The sequence below is a fragment of the Pleurodeles waltl genome, chromosome 8 (genome assembly GCF_031143425.1).
Source record: "Pleurodeles waltl isolate 20211129_DDA chromosome 8, aPleWal1.hap1.20221129, whole genome shotgun sequence".
Lineage (NCBI taxonomy): Eukaryota > Metazoa > Chordata > Amphibia > Caudata > Salamandridae > Pleurodeles > Pleurodeles waltl.
In genome coordinates this window covers 121,640,005-121,665,099 of record NC_090447.1, presented here as the reverse complement: position 1 = coordinate 121,665,099, position 25,095 = coordinate 121,640,005, and the positions used below count along the sequence as shown (strand labels likewise).

At 41.1% G+C, this 25,095-nt stretch overlaps 1 protein-coding gene across 2 annotated transcripts in view; it reads right to left on the bottom strand.

Moving 5' to 3' along the window:
- Positions 1–711: 711 nt before the first annotated feature.
- Positions 712–25,095, bottom strand: part of CAPN5 (calpain 5) — a 431,423-nt gene continuing 407,039 nt past the window's right edge. For both annotated transcript variants that reach the window (XM_069203908.1, XM_069203909.1), the window contains exons 10-13: positions 24,075–24,271; positions 15,152–15,273; positions 9,983–10,119; positions 712–4,943 (exon numbers count right to left, since the gene is read on the bottom strand). In XM_069203908.1, the coding sequence (XP_069060009.1) occupies positions 4,761–4,943; positions 9,983–10,119; positions 15,152–15,273; positions 24,075–24,271 (639 nt within the window). In that variant the 3' untranslated portion in view covers positions 712–4,760. The remainder of the gene's footprint in view (positions 4,944–9,982; positions 10,120–15,151; positions 15,274–24,074; positions 24,272–25,095) is intronic.

Below are 25,095 nucleotides of genomic sequence, written 5' to 3'. Positions count from 1 at the left end.
CCACACAGAGCCCACGTCATACCATATGTCAGGAAGCTGCATTGCCTCCATGTACACAAATGCACTCACTTCAAACTCCTTACACGTACATTGAAGGCACTATCCAATATTGGTCCCACTTACCTGAACCATTGCATCACCTTTTACCAACCATGTAGACACCTCTGCTCTGGCGGATTCCTACTTGAACAAATCACATGCATGCACAAGAACAAAGCTGGAGGCCGGCTGGCCTTCTTGTTCATGGCTTCCAAAGCATGGAACAACTTATCTCCTCACATCAGAGTCTTCTTCTTGGTTACTGAGTTCCGTAAGAGGCTGAAGATTTGGCTCTTTGCGTAAACCCTTGGTCTAGGCACAGTAGGCTCCAGCACCTGCATAGCGCCAGGATACCCTCATCTGTGATAGAGCACTCTACAAATATTAGTAACAATATAACAGCTACTTAGCTAACACATAATGGGATATGGACTCTTCCTCCTGTGTGCCTTTGAAGATTTCACTTACCACTCAAATTCCCCTAGGATGTATCAGCTGAGAACACTATGCTACCATCTGGTCAATCTATTTTCTTACAAATATCTGGAATTGGAGTCCTTTATAACAGTTTATATTATTCCAATTAAACATAATACACAAGTGCACCTTATGCTCTCTTCACATTATGGCACCGGCTACACATAATGTACCAATGTCACCCGCATACAAAAAAACTTTTTCAATACTTTTATTGCATAAAACAGGCATTGACAAAGCATTTAAAAAAGGTCATACCATAAATCATAGTGACTGCAAAGTTCTGGTTTGACATAAAACGATGCTGTATTGTCAGATTAGTTCCCTCAGGAAAAACAATGAAATGCTTAACTAATTTTAAAAGTACATTACTTATTTAACAAAGCTTTAAACAATTCAAACCCAACTAAACAAAATACATAAAAATATATTTATATTGAATGTTATGAAGAATAAAAAATATATCATGCAAATTAATGTTTGAAATTCATAAGTAAAGGATTTATGCCCTCTAAATTAACAAATAATTAATGTCACATATTTGGCATTTTGGTCCGTGGGTAACATGTGGGAGGCACCGTTTCCTGCACTAACACGCTAACGTATTATGGCTTGCTTTAGTTTAATAAATATCTAAAGACAGGCTTTTGCAATAAACCTTGCTTCATTGTAGTGGTCACAGCTTATAACCTGGGTGTTTGCAAGTGGAAGGTGTGTGTTTTCAACAGTTTAAAAATTACTTCCCAGCTATATTAACAAACACATATGGCACCTTTCAGTGTATACGTAACACTTTTCAGACTACATAGCATCCAACTTTTCATTTTCGCCACTTCTGCAAGTGAGAAGCGATACTGTGAAAGCGAAGCTGTACTCTCTTACAACCGCTGCACATTTTTCATGTTAAAATTCAAACTACTTGTTAAGGTTTGTTCACTACAAAATAGTGGCAACATTTTTTTTTACAACTTTGCAATCTTCATAAACTTCATAAAGATTGTTAGATTGTTAAGTATAATTTTTAAAAAACAAATAGCCAGAGAAATCGTCCACAAAAAAAGTTGGTTTGTGGTGAAAAACACCTCAAAACCCACTACTTTTATTAGTTTCTTTTTTTAGAAAATTCTTTTTGAAAACATTTTTTCCCATAGGACACTGCTACAGCTGTCCAAGTTCAATAGTGTGAGGACACTCTGATAATTCACTAAATGCGTAAAATGTAAAGTCTGCCAACTTGTCCTGAGTTCAAGGCTGTAATCTAAAACTTTGTCCACCCCTTCTGAGGGCCAAATTGTATTTACTGCACATATCCACTTCCCCAATACTAGATCATAATGAAGATGTCTGAACCTGAGAAAAGTAGGTGATAATCTCAATATGGAATGCAACACTGAACATGGAGGATGAAACAGTTCAGCACAATATGTGCTAAGTTTTCATGATCCCTCTTCCTCCACTCTCGTACATGCTTTTGGGAAAGGCAATTATGATCTGTGTCTTTCTTCAAGATTATATTTAATATAATGTTATTGTCAAGATCAACATTTTTATGCAGGACAGCTAAGACTTATTTCTCTATCAAAAATGTTTCTTACCCACAATAGATGATTCAATGCATGGTTTACTTCAGTGTATGTACATATAGAAACGTATGTGTGTAACTAAACCAAGTGTAAGCCATCCTCTTAAAATATATCCAAAATCAAGTGGCTATGAAAGCTTTTCAAACGAGATAAAAAAAATAGTTACAATGTATAATCTCAATTTTATGTATGGCAGGATCAAGTAGTAGTTTTGCAAACAATATTTGCATGCCTAGATAACGTAAGCAATTAAAATATTGTGTAAACATTTACATGGCACATATTTTCAAACGGAAGCGTTGAGCGTATTGTGGAATTTAAAGATGTGTTAAAGGTTTCTGTGGTGCTAGATTGTAAGAAGAGAACATCAGGCTCACAGTGGCATAAGGTACTGAAAAAGCAGCACATAAAAAGCTTATGTCACTGTTGGTTATAACAAGAGCTATCAATGCAAGACATCTATAAAACATGAAGATTTAATAAACATTCATTTGCTGTTCTCTACTGTTAATAATTAATTTTTTTGCTTGGTTCCAAATCAAAAACTTTTTACATCTACTTTCTTTTTACTTTTGTGTGAAAGCCTGCATCTTCCCATCTTCCAGTTCTTGACTACTTTTTAACCCATGAAATAGGAAGTGACATTAGAGGAGGTCATCAGAAAAGTGGTCTGTTGATCCATTAGAGCAACTGAGTTGCAAAGTAATAGACAATGGTATATTTTCTCAAACCTTTCTTGTTGTAATAGATCAAAACACTTCACTCTCTACCCTCTGTTGATGTCAATTTCTCTTTCAAAGGTTGAAGCCAGTTTGCACACTGGGAGTGATGAAAAACAATATATAATTCTTTGAAAGCATATTTCCTTTTAAAGCTGCTAAAAAGTAAGAGCTTCCAATGCTATGTTAGAGCAAACTTACTACACCTTTTCATGTTCTGGTGTTTCTACTCTATGTTGAGGCATAGTACATATTGAGGTTACTTTTGATGAAATAAATATCTCTTAAAAATAGATTATCACTCATACTCTCACTTTTGAAGTATGAGGAGCAGCTAACACATAGGGTGAATATGTTTGATTAGATTTGTATATGTATTTGCACATTTTACTACTCAATCGACGTTGGCACGTAAAGCTTAAAAGCAATGGTCATTTGGAATTCTAGATCACCCACTGATTCCAGAGAAATATTTCCTCAAAATATACTTGAGTATTACCTTTTCTTACAGCTTTAAAATTTGTGTTATATTTGGTTTTAAATTTTAATGATACAATTTGGAGAATGGGAATGAGACTTGTATTTATACTGAAAATAACAACCAGATAACTGCCTCTTCTCGGTTAAGGAGGTGGCAAAAAGAAAACCGCAATAGCTCTAAATTAACCTGTCAAGGATACAACCAAATTCCATATAACCATGTCAGGTTATGGTCCAAGTATCTAGGTTTCCATATGATCCCAGCTTGTGACAATCCATACCTCACTGAGGCTGGGGCACATCCTGTGGATAACCAAACAAGTGTGGCCCAAGGTAACAGCATTGCTTTTAGAATTAAATGATGCTCAAAGATTGAACAACAAAGTTTTGAGAAGCGTTATATGTGCCTTTGTTTTACATTCAATATCAGTGACTGCTTTGTACGGCATGTGTAATGTAGAAAACAAAAAGACTGGTAGAAAAAGGTAAACAAATAAAACATTGTATTACAACAAAGCCTTACTACTATAGGCAATGAAGAAGGATTACCCTAGAAACAAAACACACCAGATCCACCTAGAAAACATAAAAGGTTTCCGTTAGTTTAGTGTTGCAGACATATGTTTATATGGGGTGGGTCCGAGGTGAGTCAGACGTTGAGTTCTTACTACGTTTTGTTGTAACAGCCTGGATGATTCTAGTATTTGGAGATATGCATTTCTTTTTGCAAAGTTCTAATCCTACTATTCCGTACTGATTTGCTTGTCATTTGGAGTTCCATGCAAAAACAACATGGTAGCCTTGATAATGTTGTAGAAACCACATGTCTTTTTCCTTTTAAGAATGTTACTGATTCACAAATAAAGGTAGCCTCACCCTCATCTTATCATGTATACAAAGGAAAATAAACAAAAAGTGTTGGCACAATTTAAAAACTAACACAACTTACACATTCCAGCTCAACATCTATAATGGCTGCCATGTTCGTGTTCATTCACTATTCATATTCTGCTTTAAACATATAAGTACTATAAGTTACTAAAATACATGTCACATTAAACAATACAGCTATTTAAGACATTCATCCATTGACTTATCATAATTCTTCATTACATACACCTTTGTATAGAGAGGCAGATTCTTTTTAAAAAATCTCTGCCATTTAAGGTAAAAACTTCTTGAAGTAGCTAAAATGACATGATCTTGTAAACAAATGACAAACATTAGATCCTTTTCTGGCTGCCAAAGAGACAAGTTGTTCTGTGAATCTGCACACTGAGCGCAACTGTATAAGTTATTGGATAAAAGGATGCCGTGCTTGAATAAAATATTGATTTTGGTTTTCTGAAGGCACCTCTTAGCATTGAAAGCCAGCAATAAGCTTGTATTTCATGGGACACATGCATAGTTTATATACTGATATCATGTATGGCACCAGATGAATCTTCTTGCACTATTGAAATTAGATATTGGTGAGGATGTTACTGGTGGTCAGCTTTAAGATGACATGCCCTGGGAAGGTGTTGGTCTTTTTGCTGCTCTTGTCTTGAAGTTGGAGAGAATGTTGTTGCTGAAGGTCATTGGGGTCACCAGGAAGCAACACTTGGCCCATGAACTCATCTTTCATGACATTTTGATTCCAAATCTAGAGACAAAAGAACCGGAAAGCATTCAGTTACGATTTACAGGCCAAAAATCCAACTTCAGGACAACACGCTTTTGTTAATTAAAAGACCTGTTCTGAAATGTACACATAAAACATGTGTGCACAGCAAGAGGTCTACTTTACACAAGACAGAGACATAGACTCCTATTACTTGAGACATCACTCTTAGTTAAAAAAAAATAAAGCAGGAACCCACATATTACTTTCCCCCATTTTCCTAAACACATTCCCGAGTATGTCTTCGGATAATGATTTGCTGTGCTCAGAGTGGGTCCGTATTTTAAAGCTGTGGAAGCCATCCATTCTGAAGTCACATAAGACATGTTCCCTAACATCAGGAGGGGGTATGCCATGTGCATTTTTAAATCTTTCTCTAAGGCTGACCTGGTTTTGCAGTGGCGTTCAGAACCTTATATAGTGTGGGTTCCAGAACTTAGATGTTTTTTTTCCTTATGACTCTCTTGACCGAGTTTCATCTGTGCATTACCCGTAACAGCTGCCTGATTTGAGGGCCATCAGGATATACCGTGTGGGACACATGTTTGCAGATATTCTGATAATTTGTCCCCATTAGTCTCCCTCCACAGAGCAGAGAAAGTTTGATTTTAATTCTTTGGTTCTCTGTGTGTCAATGGAGCTGTTTCAGGGCTAGAGTAGTATGATGTGATTCTCAAATATAGACATACCTGCTGGTTTGATTTTGAATCAGAATTTTTTTATTTTCTTCTATGCTGCATGGTCATACATTATCATGCTGTAATACAACCGGGATAGATCTAGAGCTCTGGTAAGTCCAATACATTTGTGAGACATAGGCAGAATCTTCCTCATTAACCTCTTCTGAAAACTGATGCTTATTGTGACAACTGCTATTTGTGATCAAGGTTATTGTGATGGTGGCTAATTTGTGAAAAGCGGTCTATGTATGAAGTTTTGGTCCCAGACACAGAAAAATGGTAATCTCTTTGAAGCCAGAGTAAAGAGGAAATACCCAGTACTCAATTTTTTTAAGGAATGTTATTGTTTAGCAGCAATTGTGCACTTTAAATCACAGTTAATAATTGTCATTGTCAGTTCTCTTTCTGCATCTGTACGCGGGCCAATTTGTTTCTAACAAATGCTGTTTTTTGCTTGCCATCATCAGGACATCTGAACCTAGGGGCATCGGAGACTGTACTTTGGGTTAAAAAAATCATAATATGGCATTTCTGGTTATCCACAGTTTTTTTTGGAGCTCTATATACACTAACATACAGGGATCATAAACTGTTTTTAGAAGCTCCTACATATTTTTATTTTAAAGTTTCATTTGCTGACGTGAGTTTCCCATATGTTGCTTATTCATCAAGGTGGGTGGGTCTTTGCAGATACATGGGGTAACGTGATTTAATGCCTATTGCTTATTCCATCAACTGTTTATTTTTGTTAATTTGCTCATTTGGAAGTAATGACAAGGAGATTACGCGAGTAATCATCCGTTACCTATTCTTGTAAAACAGACTGCTGACTTTTACTTCTCTCCATTGCTTAAGTCTGACCATTAGAAGAATACTCATCGTGTGCACGGTTAATGTCTCGTTTTAGGGGTACATTGTGTGTTTGGTAACCACAAGTTCATCCCTTAACAACGAACTGGCGACTGCCTGTGGAGTCTGCAGTTCGCTGGAAGAGGAGGGCACTGAATGTAGTTGTGCTTGCGTCTATGACCAGCATTACAACGCCACTTCTGCACGTGTGTGCGAAGTTCTCAACCTGTAGGCTGTCAATGTCCAGGGAAAGACTTGGAATAGCATTAGGAGATCACTACGATGGGGTGCCTAGGAAGGTGTCACTTACAGTCTATGTTTAATCTATGTAAGATACTTGTATGCCAGTGTGAAAAAAGGTTTTCAAATGAAAAATATAACGCCTCGTTTAGGTTGGCTTTACTTCAAAGACTAGGCTGCATCATACTGCAGAATTAAAAAAAATACTTTTTTATTTGTGTGCATGAGATCTGCATTCATTCAGAAAAAAATCTTAATTAAGCTGCAAAAATTGTATGACCCGCACGTAATATACTGTTTCACTGGCTTCTCTGGGAGACATGTTCTAATGTTCCAACATTACAAGGCCACTCAGCTGAGCCTTCGTTGGCATGTCGATGTGATTTGTGCGTAAAAGTGGTTACTTGTATTTTCTCTTGTGTTTTGCATCAATAACAAATTATGTGCCCGGTTAGCCAACAAGCATGTGACTTGTGCTGTGCAATTGACGTTCAGCACTGCACATTTACGCAACGTCAGGCTCTGAAAGCTTGTGCGCTTTCGTTGCCAAAAACATTATAAAAGACATGCAGGTGGGAAAACAGCCCATCCTTGGAGACATTCGACTTCCTGTTGTTTAGAGAGGGCTACATTTCTGTCCTGAGGGCCTATTTAATATTGTTGTATCTACTGAAAGACTTTTAGGCATTTTGCTTTTAGCTTCAGAGCAGTGAGGGCTGGCCAGAGCTTTGCTTAGACATTGGGCGAGACAGACCTTATGTCACACCGCTTGACTCCACGAGAGGGCTGGCTTATGCTTTTGATTTGATTCTGCTAATCCCCTTGATGAATAACTAAACTTTTTGCTTTCTGTAATGATTATTTGGATATTTGACTAAATTAACTGAATTGAGATTAGTGTCTCAAGTACTTTCCTTAATGTTAATGTCTGAATATGTGATATCAAGATGTCTCCCTTTCCCACAACTTGATGCCCATACATTTAGATGTGTTTGTGCATCAACATTAGCGTGTGCCCAATGACTTGAGGGGTGGGGAGGTGCTCTACGTGCCCCATGTTTCGGCTATTTTTGTTGTTGGTGACAGATGCCATGTTATGACCATCTTGGTTTGGTGTGGCTTTCAATAGTGCTGGTTGATTGGGACTGAAATGAAATACTCAACTTGGTGCCCCTGAGCTTAAATTAAGATCTAGCGATGTCCTGTGTCGTGGCGGCACTGAGAACTTCACATTCTTCATGTGTACCCTCTCGAATGATAAAGTATAATACAATAGTAAACTCTGTGGTCGGTCAAGTTGTGCCCTTTAAGAGAATGGTTTGAGGGTGTGTTGTTGCCCTTCAAACATAACAAGTACAGAAATTATCCATTCCTGCATTTTTCTAGAAATAATGAAACTGTGTTTAGGGAAAAACAAGAAGCAAGAAAGATTTGGACGGAAAGGCATCCCACACTATTTGTGGCATGCTCCATCATCAGCCAGTCCGTCCCACCATGTAAAGATGATACCAACATGGTGGCCTCAACCTCATTGAAAGGGAGATCAGAATAAGTGTTTTGCAGTTATACACTGGGTCTGCATTTTGATACAAAACAACCTCTGTGTAAACTCCAGAATTCCCGTTTTTTGGGGGTACACAAAGCTTGATTAAAACCAAAGGAGGATGTCATCGTGAATCTATTTCATGAACATCCTCTCTATTTGTCCTTTGACAACATGTTTCGGCCTCAACAAGAGCCCTCAAAGAGGGTCCAGGGCCTTCGTCAGAGCAGTCTAATGTACCCCAATATCTGTCGTTAGGTACTAATTTGTGCATGCAGGTAAGAATACATTGTCCTAGGAAAATTAGCACCCTTGTGGCATTCTTAGGTCAACGGGTGGGACCTGAGCCTTGACGAATGTGTGATTACAGGACATTACTCCCCAGTGTCACTGCTAGGCTTGAACCCTACAATATTAGGGTGAATAATTGTTGGACAGGCAGGTAACACTTTAGGCAAAAACACTAGTTAGAACGTATTTAGATAAGACAACAAGAAAGCTATCCAACTCTTCATTTTGGTCAGATTTTGTCTTCTATACCAGTTACCATCCAAAGCACAAACTGGAGTACAATTGAGACGTATGATCTATACAAAATGCACTGCTGTATCCTGCTTTTGATGCAAACCAGTTTAGAGATGCCCCACTAATCATGTAACCTCCATGTGAGTGGAAACTACAGCATGCAGTGTCATATGATCAACAATAACAAATGTCCCTTAGGGGTCAAGCAGAATTAGTCTCATTCAGGACAGGTGGAGCACCATCCAACACTGCTTGTGTTGAAGTCTCTGCATACACTGAAGTTATGCTGATGATAGCAATTAAAGACATGTTTGATGTTGTGAACTGGTCCATGCGTGGCAGCCTGTTTTACACCGTTCACCTAGAAATGAGAACTCAGATACTACCATTAGGTTATGAAAGTTGTCTGGATGTAGGGTGTTTTAATTTGGCATTGGGGGAATTTGTGTTTTTTAAAAGGAGAAAAGAACACTTGCCTTGTGATGTGTGTTTACCTTTAGAATAATGTGACAAGCTCAAAATTCTAAAATTGTGTGCATATATGTAAACCTGTGGAGTCTCACGTAATAGAAGATACTTTTTGAGAGAAGGAAAGCACATTTCAGGAGATAAAGTCCCCTTGGGCAGGGTGAATGGTGGAAGGGTTATGGGTGCTTGGAAGTTGTCTTTGGTATACAACGATTACTAGGTGAATAGTACAGATCATTTTATAGACGCTCTAAGCCCAGTTACTTGTAAATGTTATTGACTTTAGTATGGGAATTCTGGTAGAACATGTGTGCACTTTCACAGTTTAAACTTCACTTTGTGTATGGTTCCAAACACTGCTAATTTGATTTCTGACGCTGTGATTTTGTGTGCAAAGAGTTTCGTATTCCATGTTTTTTTTATTTCAATGCTTTTTCCGCAGGCTTCCCCACTCCCACATTTTCTCCAGGATGCTCTCAAAGTAAAGAACACTTCAGATGACCGACATATCATTAAAAAAGCACCATTAAAAAAGCAGGTAATCACTAAGGTTTGCGAGGTGGACAAAACAAGGGCCTGCCTAACTTATTTTCACTAATAGTCACCCACCTGCATTCACAATTACTAATAATGTAACAATGACTAGTTCTTACTAGTCCGGTAACTACATAAGTAAAGTCTAATTCGAAAAGTGGAAGATGTCTGTTCCCGGATACCTGAACACAGATGGGCTCCCCTGGCTTTTTTCGATAGAATATTCCTTTCACATCAAAAGTTGGAGCAAGGCTATTTTTCAGCACAGGGGAACGAACTGTGCTTCCTTCACAGCTTATGATAACATAAGGGTCAGCTCCTGGGAAGAAGAAACAGGATACATTAAATTACATGAAATATCCACTACAGGAACAACTAGGCAGGACAACTTTCCTTCATTTTTAAGCAACTAAAGCACTTCCACAATTGGAAGGCCAGACTCGGGTAGACATCAATCTTTAACCTTTGTCATTTTAGAATACAATTGGACAAACCATTTCTCTGTGATTTGTCAATAACAACTAAGATCAAAAAAACTGTATTGCTATCTGGATAAATGTCAACTGCAGTCTACGGCCATCAGAGGATTAATCTTACAGCAAGGCATCAAAAATATTGTTTCAGGATTCTCTTTTGATGATCATTTTTATTATTAATAGTAGTATAAATACAAATGATAAAAATAATAATAGTATTAACACTATCATAATTAGAATTAATAACAAAATAAGAATAATAGAACAATAAGGGTGACTATTAACAAAACAACAACAACATAAAAAACAATAATAAAACAAAAGTAATAAGAGGAAGGGGCAGGAGAAGGAGGAGAAGAAGGCGGTGAACCATAAAAGCTCACACATAGCGCTTGCATATTACAGCCTGTATTGCTTAATGGCACTACCTAGTTTCATGGTGCAGTTTGCTCCCCTTGGAAGGCTGAGCTTGACTTGCAGGGATTTGAACTGCATGTGTCAGTGCTGAGTGATCAACTCGCAAGTAACTGACAGATGTGGAGCATTACATTTGCTCCCAGGTATCTTCCAGCCTAGTGCCTCTGTATAGGGTTCCTTCTTTGCTCTAGAGAGGCTGCTGCTCCTCTTGACAGTTTTGGTTCCTCCACTGAACCTCCATCAGATGATCCTCAAGCGTAATTGGAGGGCGGAGGTGAGAAGGGACAATGCTGAGGGCGCTAGTGAATTGAGACATTCTTGTGTTTTTCAGATTGTACAAATCTAATTTTTGAATACATTTTCAACTATTCAGTACTTCTTTTGAGAGAAAGCGTAAGTCCAGAGCTGTTTTCAAGGCCAACCTAAAAATGTCAGCAACTAATATATTTTTCTCCAAAATAATATCAAGACGCCTAAACTGGAAGGAAAACAGCCATTACAACACGGCTGTTTCCCCGACTAACCTTTACCATGCATGCGTTACAACGCATGCGTCATTACAACGAATAGCCTTTACCACGCATGCCATTACAATGATTGTAATGGCATGCATGGTATGGGCTATGCGTTGTAATGATGGTAAAGGTTATTGGCATTATTAGAGGGTACGAAAAGATCATTCCGTTTCCTCAGAACGCGCTGCGACGTGCCCTAGGAGTGAGGTAAGGGGGATTGGGTCTGGGGTTGAGAGGTGCTGTTTTAAGGAGGAGGCAGGTGGGCGAGGGGTTATGTTTTAGGGCGGGGGATGGTTTTCAGGTAAAGGGCGGGGGGGGGGAATTGGGCCTGAGAGTGGGAGGTACTGTTTTAGGGAGGGGGCAGCAGTTGGGGGTTAAATTTTAGGGCAGGGGAGATTGTTTTTGGGCTTGGGGTGGGGGGTGGGAGGGGAAATTGGCCTGGGGGCGGGGGTTACTGTTTTAGGGAAGAGACAGGTGGGTTAGGTTTTAGGGTGGGTGGAGAAGGATTTCAGACTTAGTGCTGGGGAGATTGGGCTTGCGGTGGAGAGATGCTGTTTTAGGGACGGGCAAGGGGGAGGGGTTAGGTTTTAGGATGGGGCGGTTTGCAGGCTTAGGGCGGGGGAGTATTGGGTCTGGGGTGAGGGGTGCTGTTTTAGGGAGGGGTGTGGGATTAGGTTTTAGGGCAGGAAGACGGTTTTTGGGCTAGGGGGGAGTATTGGGCCTGGGGGGCACTGTTTTAGGGAGGGGGCAGGGGTTAGATTTTAGGGTGCGGGAGACTGTTTTCAGGCTTAGGGCGGGAGGCTGTGCTTGGCGGTGGGGGTAATATTTTAGGGAGGGGGTGGGGAGGTTAGGTTTTAGGCAGGCGGTTTTCGGGCTTAGGGCAGGGGGGATTGGGTCTGGGAGCGGGGGGGTATTGTTTTAGGGAGGGGCGGGGTTAGGATTTAGGGCGAGGGTTGTTTTTCAAGACTAGGGCATTAAGACGATTTTAGGACTCAGGGTGGGAGATAAGGTTGGACAAATTTAGAGATCAGGGTGAGGGGTGGAAATTTTTTAGAATGACTGGGGGGAGGGAAGTCGCGCTAGGACCTTTACCATGCATACGCCTTTAAAACACATGCTTTTACAACATAATTCATTGTAAAGGCATGCGTGGTAAGGGACATGCGTAGTCATGGCATTCTCGTAACGCACTCCTGGTAACGACATGCGTTACAACAGAATGCGGGGTTCCGACATATAACCAACTGGAATGGAATCAAGCTTAGAAGTGGACAACTCTTTTTTCCACAAAGAAGAACACAGAAGACCGAGGGGAAACAATTCTAAACAAGAGACACCTGCTGCTGTCCTCACTGGCAACTGTAAGTGAAGAGGAAGAAATGAAACTAAATTTAATCCATTCTGCGTTTTTAAAACCAAAGTACTTATAATAGTGCTTATGAAAATCCAATGTTATGAGGATATGAACAAGTGGCAGTCAGGCCTGGCACCATCCTGGCCTGTATGCGTCTTGCATCATCCAGTCCATTAGCAATTAAGGAAACCACAAACGCTTTTCATCCTAATTGGGCCTCTTTAGTGTGATGCAGCTTAATGGCCAAGGCATAGTGAGCTAGGGACTAATGTCTGGCCACATCCCTCCCATTGGGATAAGCTCACCAAAACACAACAAAAGATGGAAATGGATAATTTCTCAACCTTTCTGTGTATGTGGTTTCACCAACTGCTTTTGGGCGTGGATATGGGGAGGGAGGGAGGAAGTGGCTGGGAAAGAGGAAGGTGCCAGAAACAGCAATGCATGAACAATTGTTGGTGCTATTGTGTTGAATACTAACTTTTAAACTTTTTAGATGTTAAAAAGAGGCCCATTGGGATTACAAGATTTGCAGCAGAGCCCTCATTTGCCACCTGGCATGGTTGACAAGGAGGATACAGGAGGTTAAGAAGCCACAAAGCCTCAGAGCTGCTGTCATCATGATCAAGCCTGAAACTTAAGATTGATCAAATGTCCTAGATTCTTAGGACAAAGGGAAAGCCCTGAATGCCACTGTGTCCTGGGCTGCTCCAATGAACAGAAGCCTCAGCAAAGGAGTAATCTGGAACTTATTTAATAGTGACCTCAATGATGTGAAGACATTGGCAGTCATCCTGAGGGAGTCCATGATGAACTATCCTGAGCCTCCTTCAACTGACGGTACTCGAGGTACGGACATATAGGTATCCCTGACCTCTGGTGAAGAACAGCATCCCCCTTTGTAATCTCCGAAGGGGCGATGGTGAGGCCAAAAGGGAAGCATGGTAAACTGAAAGTACTCCTAGCCTACTCTGAATCGTGGGTAACCTCTGGAGGGCGACATGATGGGTATATGAAAATACACACGTCATGCAGATCCAAGGACACAATCCATTCACCCACGTCCAGAGCAGACAAGATCTTGGCCAGCATGGGCATTTTGAAAAAAAAAGTGGTGAGCATAGCTCTGTCTTAGATGAAGTGTCAAGCCTACTGGCTTTCTGTAAATTATTGTATAAAGCACCATCAGCAGCGTGAGCGAGGAACAAGCCATCCCCATCACCATCATTAACATACTGTGGTGTCCGCTGCTGTGGCATAGGATCAGAGTCAGAACCAAAAAGACAAGAGTCTTTGCTTGTTGGTGCAATGTGGCAGTGTCAGGACGCAAGTTATGCTTTAGTAATCTTATAGTGCAATATTAGTCTGGTTTGAGCAGAAGTCAGTTCAGGGTCCGACACTGGTGTAGGCACAATTCATCTGTGGATCCGGTGGCATCAGTGTCAGTGTAGCAAGGAAAAGCATGAACTCTCACACAGGAGTAGAAGCCCTTACTTAAGTTGGTATGAGCCCAGTAACACATACTAGAGGGACAAAGGGTGTCAGGGGTGGACCTGCTGGATTTAGACATACTGTGAGCTCCTGCCACTCAGTGGCATGAAGACACACGAGGGGAGCCGAAAGCGCACCACAAATCTGTAGCATAGCCTCGATTTTCTGTGAGGTAGACAACAGCCAGGCAAATTTGGAGAGCATTCACACCAGCTGACAAATCTGTTGCATGAGCGAAGACCTTGACTGGATGTGGCTGTCATCTTGACACTCTTGCAACTTCTGGTTAGAGTGTAGAGCGTGAATATAAATGAGGTAGGTCTACTCACGACCCACTCCGAATTGCTAATAAAACTCAAAAGAGTTTCATACATTAGGAATAGCGATTTCCTAACTGCAATTCAAAGATAATCACAATGAGGTCATCAGTATTCCTAATATTGATACATCTTGCCCCAAAACCTTTAAAGGGAGAGTAGAGACCGTGGGTGTGGCATGATCACCAGCACTGACTCAAAATTGTAACACTGATGCACAAGAGTAAATGCAACATCTGGGCTACGACCTGTTGCTGGATGGAAATGGGCAACAGAAGTGCAGGAAAAGCTGATTTGAAATTCTCTGCCTGCACTATTCATAACGTGGATGAGAGCTGTACTATCCAAAAAATATTGAGGGTCACCTTTCAGGAAATCTATACAGTTCACTAGACAACCCCAGTCCTCTACTCCCTATGGTTAAGACAAGATCATTTTTGACCAGTTACACAGATGATTAACAACTGTTGTCAGGCAGAAACCAAACAGAATTGTTTAAAGCCTGTTTGATTCCAAATGTTTCATTTGAAAATTGTTGAGTGAGGTTTGCTAGCAGGGACAAGTGTCAATTACCTTTCAATGCAAGGCAGAGAATGAAGCAAAAGGGATAAAAGCAGTGTGGCAACTCTTTCCATGGAGGCATTGGTCTATCCAAGGCAACTTTCAGTTATGCAAAGCTCTGGTGGACTTCAATTCCACATTTTATCACTCAATTCACTAAGCAGTTCTACCTATAATCACCATTTTTTACTGAATATACAGCCTATTGAAACCTCCATACCTCCTTGGGAGTCCTGTTCTTTTAGGCCAGATGCAGAGATAACATGGACCTGAGATACTAGTTGTGGGTAGCCACACATTCCAGTCCAGCAGGTGTGAGGGGGTTCATCCAATGTCAGCTCTCTGCAAGACAGAAGAAAACCACCAGGGAACATTCAGCAAAATCTAACCAAATAAGAAGGTAAAGGTACATCATGAGAATACGTTTTTTCTACAAGAGTGTGAAAACATTTACATGCCAACAACAAAATAAGAAACATTGCTCTGAATATTCACAGCACAAGGAATGTGAGAGTGTTGCCCTCAAAATGCATAAAATTACTAAGGCACCCTGTGTTTTAAGCCATGAGTATTCAGTGTTTTTCTTCTTGAAGTCCAAAACCTAAATAGAAAATTCCTAAAACATATCCACATATCTGTACTGGATTATGTGTGCGCTTATGGGACGGGAACAATTTGGAAAGACAAGCCTGGAGCGAGGCCACCAGTAAGGACAAAAATGTACAGTCCTTTTTATTTGCATTTCTAGGTCTACCAGCAGTTGGCCCCATAGTTTGTTTTTATTTTTTCTATTTGCAGACTGGCAGTTATATGTATTCTCTTGCAAGATTACTGAAGGATACGCATTGTGCAACAGGATCCGATGCGTGTCTGAGCAAAGCCTTGCTGAAGAGCAGGTTTATATTTTGATATTGCTACAAAAAACAACTATTTGTAAATAACACATTGTGGGCATTTAAACCCATCTCTTCAACAATCACAACCTTCTCAGACCACAGAAAAATGAATTATTCTCCGTCCTTGTAAAAGATCATGGACCGCGTATCCCAGACTCACGACCAATGTCCAGCACTCAACTGTACTCAAGCTATGTTTCAGTATTCAGATACCACCACTTACACACAAACATAACTCAGCATGTGTTGCAGATGTATCATGGCACGTAAGATGCACAATGATGTTTCATGCTTTCTTACCAGCATCAGTGATATCAGCTGTTATATAATTACAACACTCTTCAAATGCATGCAGTTTCAATGAGGTCATCCACTGGTTGTTGGGGGGAGTGCAACATGTTCACCTCATGCAATAACTGTGAGGACATCTATTAACTCTCACTAGTACTGCAGCCTTGATCGTCCATATAGAAAATGTGATGCATCTAATATCGATCACTGGAACTACGAACAACACTTCCTCTCAAACAGTCACTCTCGGGATATCAGTTCTGCATTTATTCTGGGATCAATGGTGCTATTGGTGAGAATCAGCTATGATGGTACTGATGATGTAATGTGTGAGGTCATGTACGAAATAATTCCCAGTACACTGGGGGTGCAATATGGATTTTAGGGTCTGAGGTGGTGTTAGAGTTGAGGTTAGGGTGAATGGTACAGAAGAGGATCATTATTGTAGGTGCCACATGGGATGAAATGCAATTAAAATTCACACATTTCCGGCCTCAATTCAGAAACTGAATTTGAGAGTCCCTTAGTCAAATTAAGCATTTTTATGGAGGCTGACGGGGGGGGGAGAAGGGTCAATTTTCCTTCACCTGGAGATCCCCACAGCACTAATGGCATTTTGGTGTGCCCATCATGTCGCCACATGGCTTCAACAAATGTAATTCTTGCAGCAGCGTGTTTGACTCATGGGTGAGTTTTCCCCAGTGACAAATCAGTCCAAGCTTTTTCGGCATTTTCAACCATTCCAAATGTCTGCTATTTATCTTCGAAATCTGATACCACAAGGCATTTACACTGCACCCTAAAATGATAGCCATAACCCGTGTGATGCATTCCATGTCTTATTATTTCCTGATCTCTTCTGCACTGGTAGTCTTGCAATGGCACCCATTCTTGCTGCATTGAAAGAGAATGCAGTGGTGTCTGTCCTGCCCAATACCTGCCAAGGAATGGCCCTCCATGCTGGGTTCCTCCTCACCTTTAGTGATAGTTCCATGTTATTGCACACCGGTGCCTGCAGCCTATGCCCTCTCGCCATAAAGATGTAGCCTGTGTAAGGCACCATGGGTGCAAAAGTGTTTGCTTCAACAAAGCTGATGCACGTCAATTTGTTCACGAGCCTTTTAGGAGGACCTCATACTATTGCTCCCCTCCCCCATCCTCCCTCCCACCGGGTCAATGAAAGCAGTTCTGGAAAACATGGCACATAAGCACAAAGAAGGTTAGGCATAGTGTTGCATGCCTAACTTGAGTAAAAAACAAACAATGTGTTAAGTAGGTCATTAGAAGAGATGGGTAAAAAAACATAATTTTCATGTTAAGTGCAGAGATTGCCTTTAAAGTCCAATTACACTTGTGGATTTCACAGGCTCCCTAACTAAAAGCAACGTTGAAAAGTTTCTTCACCCACATAAAGGTCTACCTGAAGCCTAAAATATCTCCCAGCAATGTTGAAAAAATTAATTCAGAAGATGATTCAAAAGCCTGGGTGGAAGTGGGTGCCAGTGCATGGTAAATCAATTTGAGTTTATTTCTGCAAGACATCCAAGTGACCTCAGCAAACAAAATCACAATTCAGACAGAGATTCTTCTGAAGGCTACATGTAATGAGAATGTATTTTACAATACCAGTGAATGCAATACCCTTTACTTATATGTTCCATTTAGGAAATGGGCTCTCCGGTAATTAAATCAAAACATCAAAGTCAGTTAAGAGGCGGTCACCTTCATAACAGCACTATGGCTGCCATCCCCTCTTAGTGCCCATGGCTGAAAATGGACACTCTCCACACACTCACACACCCGGCACAGAAACTCTGTAAATTCTTAATCCTTTCCAAAAGGAATGAAACGGATGGGCTGGTGTGAGTACTGTATCACTAAGGACGCCACTTTAGGGCAGCACGGCGCAGCAGCTGCCTCCCCGACATGCCCATTGACACTCCACTTTCTACCCTGGTGTGAGCGCCATTAAGGTAGCAGCAGAAACAGAGTGGACAGGGAACGAAGGGCCATGTCCTTCCACTGATAGCAAACAGGAGTCTGGCGTAAAACAGGTCAACCATGTGATGTCACTGGAATCCATAAAGGGCCACTTAAACTACCCCAGAGATGTTTTGTAAACTGATGTCTTCGAATAGTGGTCTAAACTAATTTATATGAGACACCTGGTGGTCATATCTTTGCCAAGCAAAACAGGAGTACATCTTCTGTTGTTAAAGGTAACAAACAGCCGGCCTATCCCTCGTTTCATGAAGATCCTTAGGCAAGTACTTAGAAGACGGTCTCTAATGCTGATGGTGACCTTCCATAGACCCTTTTCCGAAGAGGCTGACCTGTAAAGATGGGTCTGAGTGACCATGCTTTAAGGAAATGGATGTATACATTGTAGATTGAATCGTCCAATGTTATCAACTTGTGTTCACATTGAATCTCTAACTCTAGCAGCACATGTTGAATTTCGAACTCCCGGTTTCAAATAAAGAGAAGCTGATTTGCTCACAGATGGAGAGCTGTTTCGAGTGGGTCGATTTCTCAATGTCAATCAGACATTCTTTGGGGGCCCGATATGGAACAGAATCTCCCTGGTGTGTGGGCCTAGTGAGATGCTCAAGGTCATCAGCAGTGAGAGCCTACTTCGTCAGTGAGAAAAGGTCTCGCGACAAAAAGAGGAAAGGTTATGCCTTTTCTTCATGTGTGTACAGAACAGCCCACAAATGATGCTCTCTTTCTTAGAGTTGGCGATAACTTTTCTCATTTCACAGACAACCTCATCTGAGGTAATCGGGATACTGTGATCGCAAGGAGCTGAACTGACCAGTATTTTGGCCAAGTATGGCCGCACAAAGATGCCCTGTCTCCTAGAATGCGCTACAACCACTGCACTTTGAGAACACCTCTAGGTCATCTTCAGACCAAACAGCAAGACCTAGAACTGATAACAGAATGGCAGAGCAATGGGCTGCTGCACTTCAAGTTTGATACAAATTGAATGTAGGAAAGAAGATCTGAAAGGGAAATACCATTCTATATACGACTGCCCACAAGATCCATCCAACCAGTTGAAGATCAAGGTGATAAGATTGGAAGCCACCTGTTCTTCAGCACTTCCTGCTCAATGTCAAAGCATATACAGAAACATCAAAGATGTTTCAGTAAGCATACCTCTTATCTCAGAGAGACCTGTTCTATATTGAAAATTTAGTTAGATAAAAAAGGCAAAATATATACTATAGATAGTAAGAGAGCTCACAAAAATCCAACAAAAGAATTACACATTATAGAACACTTAAAAAATTAGACTGCATAAAACAACTTCCTTGTAACCATAAGAAAAATAAAATGAAATGTGTTTGGGTCATAGCAATAACTACCAAATCTCTGAAATGCATCAAGAAACCAAGAACGTGGGCGGCCCTGCTACGGATTGCCCTGATAGTGGCCCAAAAGAAACAATGTGAGCCACTGGAAGGATGAAGCAATCGCTTCCTGCCCCGCCTTGGACGGATAGAAAAAGGGTTGGACAACTGTATGAGCTTAGAAGACCTGGTGTGTGCAGCCAGAGGCTGCCCACACAAACATCGGAAGATTTGGGGGGGACTGCACCCAGTAGAGAGAGATCCTTGGGGAACTCAGTAGGAATCATTAGAAGTCCTTAGATGACGAAATTAGTAGCTTCTTTGTTGTCAATCCATGGAACAGCTTGTCCACACACAGAGTGAGAGATAAACACCTAGCTGCGTTCTCCCAAACTATATTATTACACACACTATAGCAACTAGGCCTGAGAAACCAAGAGAAAAGAAGTGGAAGGAGGAGGGGGTTTGTCGTAAAATTAAGCCAAAACCTCTACTACACTCTTAGATTAGTCCTTACATAAGGTACCAACTGGATATAAGGAGGGACCCAGAAAATACAATTAAAATACCTATTTGTATACCCAGAGGATTGCCACGACGATCTGCAGCAGGCATTCATCGGTGGAGAAGTGGTGTACGGTCCTTGACGAAAGTGTGACTACAGGGTGACACCCCCGCCAGATAAGCATGATATATGAACCACTCAAGAATAGGGTACTTAAAAATGTGAAGTTGTTTCCCAGCAGTAGGCCTCACACGTATGAGTTAATCAGAAGCACTGACTGGCAGGAACAGTACTGATGGCATTTACAAAGGCCCAGACACGACTGGGCTCTATGGGAGGGCCGGAACATGTTGGCTTATCTGGTGGTTTCTAGGAAAATATTTTTCCTAAGCAACCCAGTGCCTATTGTTTTATTCATACCTTTGTTGCCCTCCAATAAAGGAAACTCCTGTGGGTATACCAATAGGCATATTTAACTGTATTATCTAGATCTCTGCTTATATCCAGTTGGTACTTTATCTAAGAACTCCCAAGACTTTTGGCTGAGTACGCCCTGGTAGTATCATCTTACCTGGGTGTGGATGGCCACCAATGATGAAGCATGCCATTATTAGTGGGTGAGGCATCTACTCTATTTATTGGAAAATTCTAAAGGGTGACTGTAGTAGTGTTTTTTTGGCTTAATTTGAAGACACATCCCCTTCTTCTTCCCCTCTTATCGCTTCGTTTCTCAGGCCTATTTGCTATAGTCAGTGTAATAATGCATGGAACAGCCCTGGGTGACGGGAAAGAATATGGGCCAAAGGAGGCAGGAGTGGGGACTGTAATACAAATACAATGTATTGTAGATTGTGGAATCTGAGAACACTGGAAAGATGTGCCTGTGACTAGGGATCAAATTTAATAAAATGTTTTCCAAAAAAAGAAATCAAGAATGTCTCAACATATATTCATCCTAGAGTTGTTAAAATAGAAGATATGATTGTACTTGTGAAATATCAAATGTATATTCCCTTCAAATGCAGCTTGCAGCCCATTAAGCCACGGTGCTGGTGGCACAACCTTTTCCCCAGGGTATTCCGTTTGTTTGCTTTCTCTTTCTAATGTACCCGAAGTGAAAATAAAATGATGCCTAATAAATTGATCTTTTAATTCTCTACACCCCCACTAAATCTGCACTTTCACCCTCCTGGAAAAAGGAGCCTTTAAAGGAAACCTTGTACTTGTGTTACTGTCTCTGTGTCCAAGCTCTGGTAGATGCAGGGGTGAGGCATGTTTGCATTACTGTTTCTACAAATCATGGCACTGGAGTTATATTGTTATTAAATGATCTACTAGGTACAAAGGTCTCTGGTATAATTTATGGGGAGACTTGGGTGGTAGAAAAGCAATTATCAGTATTTATTCAGCCTTTGTGGAACTCTTCACAACATATGTAACATCTCTGTGAGGTGGGGAAGAAGCCACTTGGTTTGTTCGTCACAGGTATCTGGAGGAGTTAGGTGGGACAGATCCCTCCAGTGGATTCAGAAGTTGTATCCAGGCCAGGAAGAGGTGTTATAGCCAGAACATCTCCTCTGGATCTATCTTTTGTGATGATACAGATCTACTTCGATATTGTCTTTGGAGGACAGAGGGGATGGGTCACTCTTGTTTCTTGCAGGAAAGATATAAGAGCCAGGTGTCTTGGTGCAGCACACTGTCACAGATTCTGTTGCAGGATCGAGCATAGTATTTTTGCTCTGATTGGATATATGTAGCTTGTGGGATAGTGAGGTTGATAGGAGTGTTTGGTCACTATCGACTGACTGCTTGAAGTCGATGAGTGCATTCAGACAGAACATCGTAAGTGCCTTGACACGGAACACCATTGGGTTGAGGGTCATCACAATGAAACTGGCATGGAAGGTTAAGTGGGGTGAAGGTGCAGCCAAAGACGGTCTTCGGGTGTAAGTTTTAATCAAGTGTTGAAGGACTCCTGGATCCCAAAAGGATCTCAAGAGTCACACTAGAGTTAGCTTAGAGCAAACCAGGTGGTACCTGAAAGGGAATGGTCTCAGCTGAAGAAAGAACAGGGATGACAATTCATACTTACTCAAAAAGAGGTTGATTCCTCGTTTTGTCCAATGTAGCACCAGATCTGATGATCTGGTCATAGGGGTCGCCTGCAGGTAAAACATTCCAACCACTTGGGGATGGCTTTCCTAAAACTCTGGCATGGCAGTTCAGGCTGGACAGCTTCTATTGGAGCAGGGTGGAAACTAATTTGCATATGGCTGGGTCCAAACTGAGGTGGCATGGAGGGCAAAAGAAAGATGGGTTTGAATGCTACCCTAAATGATTGCCAGTGGTTACACTAATTGGAAGCATCACCGTTTGTGTGTACCATGCTTTTACATTGAGGAGTGATGAGAAATACTGGATTCTGGCGTTAGGATCCCTGCAGAAGCAATGGTCAACAACTGAAACTTTTTTTTTTTTTAACTTCTTGACAATCAGAGAGCATCTGTAAATCAAGTGTTCCCTTGTTGGTTATGCCACATATGGGTTAACAGGTCATAGCATCTAGGTGGCTCTATCAGCACTGCTAAGAAATATGGACCAAATGAACCATGTAAGATGGCGACAGGCAGACTGAAAATGATCCTTGATCTTAGGAGCTGTATTCTTTAGAAATGTTGGGCACCTTCTGCTGCCTTTCAAATGAAGCCAATACAGATGGCAATCCAATAAGAACCAGCAGAGGGTTTGTGCCAGACTTCAGGAAAGGGGTTATGTCCTTGGAAACTTTCAAAGGCTGCCCAAAGCGGACTCGTCTGTGGCGATGCGTCAAGAAGCTTATGACAATAATTTCAGAGAGTGAGGCCTTAAAAGCATCCCAAGGGGAACAGGAGGTCTTTATAGATGGTTTGGACACGGAAGAAATGCAAATCAAAACATAATCCCAATGCAATTTCTAGGGTGTAACCTCAAAAACATGACAGTGAAACAAATGTTTTTTTAGAATATGGGGAAAGAATACTGGCCTAAAAAAGCGATCAAAATAGGATTTTTAGAGATAAATTTCTACTTTTAAATAGAGTAAATTGGATTTTTGTTGATTAGAAATAGATCATAATTTTGAAAATGGTCCAGTTACAAAGACTAATTTGTTGAAGGCACCAGCCCACTCCTAGGAAAAGGTACTCTTTAGGGAAATGTTGATATCAAAAGACACCCAGGGATACTCGTAATGTGAATTGACCAGGTCAGATCAATGGCTCTGGGTACAATCCAGCTACCATCAGATCCTCATTTAAATTTTAGGTGGTAAAGGGCTGTTCTCAAGGTAGCAATTAATTGCAGGCTTTGTAGAGAATGTTGTGTGCAAAACTTTTAATGGAAGATTTCACAGCTGCATACTGTGTACTGCAGCAGCACGCATGAATTGTGAAGTTTTATTGAGCCGAACAGTTTAATGTCTCGCTTCCCAAACAGTTTTCTACCCCATGCAAAGTGTAAACTGAATCATAAGACTGAAGATCCATTAACTACTACAACGCAAACCCAGATCAGATTTCTGTATTCCGCTGTGTTATGGGAATATTAGGTTGCCATATGTGGAGGGGGTTCTGCAGCGTGCTCCCCTAGACAAAAACAAATGCACACAGGGAAAGAGGTAAGATAGCTCGTTGACTTGAGTACTCGATATGGAGGTCTGTATGTGATCTTTAGGTGGCAGCTTCGAATCCCGGATAAGCCAACTCAGCTTTTCATTCTTTCAAGTTAGATTAAATGTTTATATAGAATCAGTTTCAATTGGGTAGTAATTGCGCAAAAAATATTTGAAGTAAAGCGCTTTATAAATAACACATTATTCTTGACTGACTGGACTTCTATAGCACATAGGGCCAGATGTAGCAAAGGTTTCTACCCATTCTGTGTCTATGGGAAAAAGTGTTCGTACATATGGCCCATAGTCCCTTAATGAGTCTTCTTGGCACGGTAATTAAAGAGCCCAGTCACCGACCAAACTGTAATTCAGCTTTTTCCTTCAGACCATAAGAAAGGTAACCTGTCTTAGGCCAGGCAAACAAAGCATTATTGGTGTCTTACCGGCAGTCTGAAGGCACGTCGGTGAATACGCGAAGAAGAAACTCGCCCGTGTTTCCTGGTTCGAAGGTGGTTGGAATGATGACGTACCGGCCCTCCTTCAGGTCGGTCTTCAGAAAGACACTCCGCGAATTGATGTATATGGAGCTGGCCACTTTCACCTGGATGGTGTGCATCCTATACCGCCGATTCAGTTCCACCTGTGTCCAATACACTCACACAGTCAGGGTACAGGGCATTACAAAGAGTGTGAGCTCAAGCACCACAATGGTCACCACCAATCTTTTCCTACAAGACACATTTCTATACATTTATACTCAGAGCCCTTGTGGAAAAATATACAAAAATGTATGGGAAAGAAACAGGAACCCAAAAAACAAGCTGTGATCTTATATGAAAATGCTCCAAGACCAGTGAATTAAGAAACAAAACTACAGTAATTCAGTTTGGGGTTGCAAAATCGTCGAGCATCAGCAGCGACGTGCCAGGTCATCTCAAGTGAGAACCACAAAAGTGACAGCAGAAAATTCCACCAGACCCATCTAATCTTCCAATGTTCCTACCTTCTGCTAGAGCCTAACCCTTTACTGGGGGCCGCAATACAAGTTGCCCGTTATTTGGGGAAGTAATGCCATACACAGTAAATACTACTAAGTATGGTATGGTATTTACTAGGTGTGGTATTACCTTACCAATCAAAGTTCAGCATCGTGGAAGGGGCGTTACAACAGTGCTACCATGTTTCACATCGGTGTGCATTCACCAAAATGCCACAGATAGCGGAAGTGGCATCACATGAGTTCAATTTGACCCAATGCGTCACAGGAAGTGACATCATGTGATCTGACCAAGAACCCTCCAAGGAAACAAATGTCACATGACCTTAATGGCGGTGAAATCTTGACATGTGATATTGCTGAAGTTAACCGCCTCTAAAGTGCACAACTCTATAATACTTCAGGTTACTAGCATAAATAAATGTATATTTTACATACCACTAACATTTTAAATAGGGTACAGACAT